Source organism: Epinephelus fuscoguttatus, linkage group LG2, assembly GCF_011397635.1.
Source record: "Epinephelus fuscoguttatus linkage group LG2, E.fuscoguttatus.final_Chr_v1".
NCBI classification, from domain to species: domain Eukaryota; kingdom Metazoa; phylum Chordata; class Actinopteri; order Perciformes; family Serranidae; genus Epinephelus; species Epinephelus fuscoguttatus.
The window spans coordinates 40872529-40876289 of NC_064753.1; the positions used below are offsets into that span (position 1 = coordinate 40872529).

The 3761-nt window shown below is 39.8% G+C and overlaps 1 protein-coding gene across 1 annotated transcript; it reads right to left on the reverse strand.

Moving 5' to 3' along the window:
* Positions 1-214: 214 nt before the first annotated feature.
* Positions 215-2960, reverse strand: LOC125906037 (myoblast determination protein 1 homolog). The gene is made up of 3 exons (XM_049604418.1): positions 2174-2960; positions 1257-1326; positions 215-540 (listed from the first exon to the last, which is right to left on the reverse strand). Exons 1-3 carry the CDS (start codon positions 2720-2722, stop codon positions 347-349), a joined length of 813 nt encoding a protein of 270 aa, XP_049460375.1. The 5' UTR covers positions 2723-2960; the 3' UTR covers positions 215-346.
* Between the last annotated feature and the right edge of the window lie 801 nt (positions 2961-3761).

Here is a 3761-nt window from a genome sequence, read left to right on the forward strand (position 1 = left end):
TTTCATTCACTCATAAATAATATTTAGAAACATATAACACAACAATCCCAGCATCCTTTGTGTGTGTGTGTGTGAGTGTATGTGTGTGTCTGTGTGTGTTTGTGTATGTGCGTACCATGAACAAACAGCTATTATTTACAGATGTACAAAATGGTCCTCAGTTATCATATCTGCAGCAGAAACCTGTGGGCAAGATGTCCTTTTGTTCTGCTGAGATTATTGGAACACAGCGGCCATCTTCAGTTTGTTAAGAGGCTGAAAACTGAAGAAACTGGACTCAAACTTCAGAGAAAATGAAGCTGGTTTTTGGCTTTTTGTGGAATATAAGTCCTCGGTTCCTTCAGGTTCAGAGCGGCTCGAAGATGCTGTTGGGTTCAGCAGGGGGACTGGAGCCTGCAGGGCTGCTCTGAGGTGATCCAGGGCCTTGGGGGACCACGCTGTCGCCTGGAGGGGCAACAGCTGGATCGGTGCTGATCCGCTCTACGATGCTGGACAAACAGTCCAAACTGGAAATGAGGGATGGTTTACTGCTGCTGGAATCTGTGAGAAAGAAACAGGCAACGTTAAGGTTTGCTCTGTTGGCTGAGATGTTTCTTTTTTCATGAGAAATATGTCATATTAGGAAGAGGTCTTATTGAAAGAGGCAATGATCATATTAAAAAAGTAACTTCTCATATTCAAGGACAAGTTATATCACAGGAGAAACTGGTTGTATTTAGAGGGAACTGGTCAAATCAAACAAAAAAAGTTATGTTAAATGACAGAGAGGACATATTAAAAGACATCTTCGTTATCTGATTTTGATTTTTTTTTTTAACAAGGGTCATATTTAAGAAGAATTTTGTAATTTTAGAGAATTAAATGGACAAACCTGTCATTTTACTTTAACTAAAAAGGTAGCACTCATTTTAAAGTAAAACTGAGTCATAAACTAGTCACACTAAAAGAGAAAGCAGACACATTTAAGGGGAAAAGTGGTCATATTAACAGTGAAACTCAAGCTGGACTTTTTAAAAGGAGAGGCAAGTTACTTTAAATTACAGTGTGGTCAAATTAAAAGACAAATCTGTATATCAATAAAGAATATATTCAGCTTAAAGTACAAATTGGTCATATCAAAGAATAAGCTAGTTACTTTAAAGAAAGTATTTAAGTACAAACACACCATCAGAATTGAGTCATAAAACGGAAACACATTAAAAGAGAAACAGCTCTTAATCATCCTAAAGGAGTGAAGATGTGAATGTGAAACTGACCGTCTGTGTGGCCGCAGTAGGAACCGTCACTGTTCTCACTTCTGGTTGAACACGGAGAGATGAAATCCACCTGGAAACAGATAAATAAAGTTAATTAAGTCAACAAATGAAATATCATTGAATGATTAGTGGACATGATGTTTGAGGAAAGGAATGATACACAGAGACGATATAGTACAGCAGTAAATCAGTAAAACTGATTAAATATTTAGCTGAATTTAAAACATGATTTATGCTGAAAGAGATCAGTTTTTTAACTTTTGATGTGTTTTTTTTATCACTTAATTACTTAAGCAAGTGTTTTGCAGAGTTTATTTGAATTTTAAAATGTTAAATCACAACAGACATTTTGGTCTGAAAAAGAATCACTTTCATCACATCTGTGTGCCTTCGTTTTACATTTTAGCATATTATTGGGATCAATATGTCAGATAACCATCTGTGACTTGTTTAAAGCTGCACAGGTTTTCAAGTGTTGAACTGCACGACTCTTCTGCTAACTTTTAAGTTAAAACTTCCATGTGCATGCCAACAGCAAAACTAGGACACAGGTCAAAACATATTTCATATTGAAAAACAATTTGAGGAGTTAATCAGTTATGAATGTCTGCTGTATTTTAGAAAAATCTGATTATGCCTTTATTTCCACATTCTGTCTAAATAATTATCATATTGCTTTCCATAATTTAAACTGGCTGACTGTTTCAAATGTGGAGCATATCTCGTGGTTTAGTGCAAAACATTTCAGAGTCAAAACAAAATGAGATTTAGGCTTGAAATTTGATTTTAAAGTTGATTTTAAAGACTCCCTTCATTGAAACTGTATTGAAGCGCTGCAGCCAAAAATAAGTATCCCAAACACATTCCAAACATTTCATGAGGCAGCACATGAAGCATTCAGCTGTTCTCGGACTCACCATGCCATCGGAGCAGTTGGAGCGGGGGCTGGAGGCGTCTGAATCCCCTGAGTAGTGCTCCAGCTGTGGGTAGAAGCTGTCGTCCCTGCTGGTCCTCAGCAGTGCCTGCAGTGACTCGATGTAGCTGATGGCGTTGCGGAGGATCTCCACTTTAGGCAGCCGCTGGTTTGGATTTGCCGCCGTGCAGCGTTTCAGGGTCTCAAAGGCGTCGTTGACCTTACCAAGCCGCCGCCTTTCTCGCATCGTCGCTGCTTTCCTCCGGTCTTCGTGTGACGTTTTCCTCTTGCAGGCCTTGCAGGCCCAAAGCAGGCAGTGCCCTCCCGCCTGGTGGAGGCCCCCGGGGGCCCTCACATGCTCGTCCTCCTCTGTGGTGGGGACGTGGTGGTGGTGATGATGGTGGTGAAGATGGTCTTCTGTCTTCAGCAGACCGGCGTGCATCAGCCGGGAGTCAAGGTCGTCAAAGAAGTTCATGTCGCTGGTGCTGAAGCAGGGGTCATCGTAGAGGTCGTCAGCAGAGGAGAGAGGGAAGGGAAGGTCGGAGAGATCCATTGGCCTCCGTAGAAGATTCTCTCAGAGCTATAAGAAGAAGTAGAAGAGAAGAAGTCCTCTGAAAAGTTCCTCTTCTGACTGAAAAAGTCTCCACACAGTGTTTGTCAAACTGAAAAGGGGTTAAAAGAAAGAAAGGGTAGAAAAAGAAAAGCAAGGTGTCTCCTAGAAGTCTGCTGTCAAAGTCAGTTGATAAGAAAGTGGAAACTGATTGCAGAGGAGATAAGTGTGAGTTAAAGGGCCAGTCTGTGTAACTTCAGCTCCCTCAGCTTGGGTTGTCTTATAAAGGAGTCAGTGTGGAGGCGGGGCTGTGGTGTAAGTGACCAATGACCTGAGGGGTGTGGTTTGTGTGTGTGTGTGTGTGTGTGTGTGTGCACGCGTGTGTGCAGGAGGGTGTCACTGGGGTGAAACTCAGCAACAAGAAGGAAGCAATAAAAGAGTTCATCTTAACTGATCATTGATCCAGGGCCCAGTTGTTCAAAAGTAATCTGGTCGTATTGGATCAAATCTTGAAAATGGATTATTCAAAAGAAATAAAGGGATTCTGATATCGCATTAGATCATGTAATCGATGGATGGATCAAACCTTCAGTGTGGGCTGTTCAGAGCTTTTCAGTAGGATTGGGATACCTTTGATCCAAAAGATCAGGATTCTCCAGGAACAGAATGCAGTTAAACTTTAAAATTTGTCAAATATATATACAGTTATATTTATATGTTGCGCTTGATTTGTTTAACAGTTACAGTAATAAAGTAGACTTCAGGCTACCTATTAATATTTTAACAACGTAACGTTAAAAAAAACAGATTTTGTCCTCATAAAATAATTCCACAAATAGCTGTTAATATCAAACAAAAATTACTTAATTTTAACTTTCATTTGTCACTTTATATTTACAACAATGACACAGTCAAAAGTAGTTTCTAACAATTGCATCTTCATGCTGCTTTCTGTCACTTCAATTAAGAACACCTAAAGTGACTTTAAGTCAGGAAAAATATCCAGATTATTCAGATCTAGATTTTTTTTTTTTTTGTGAAC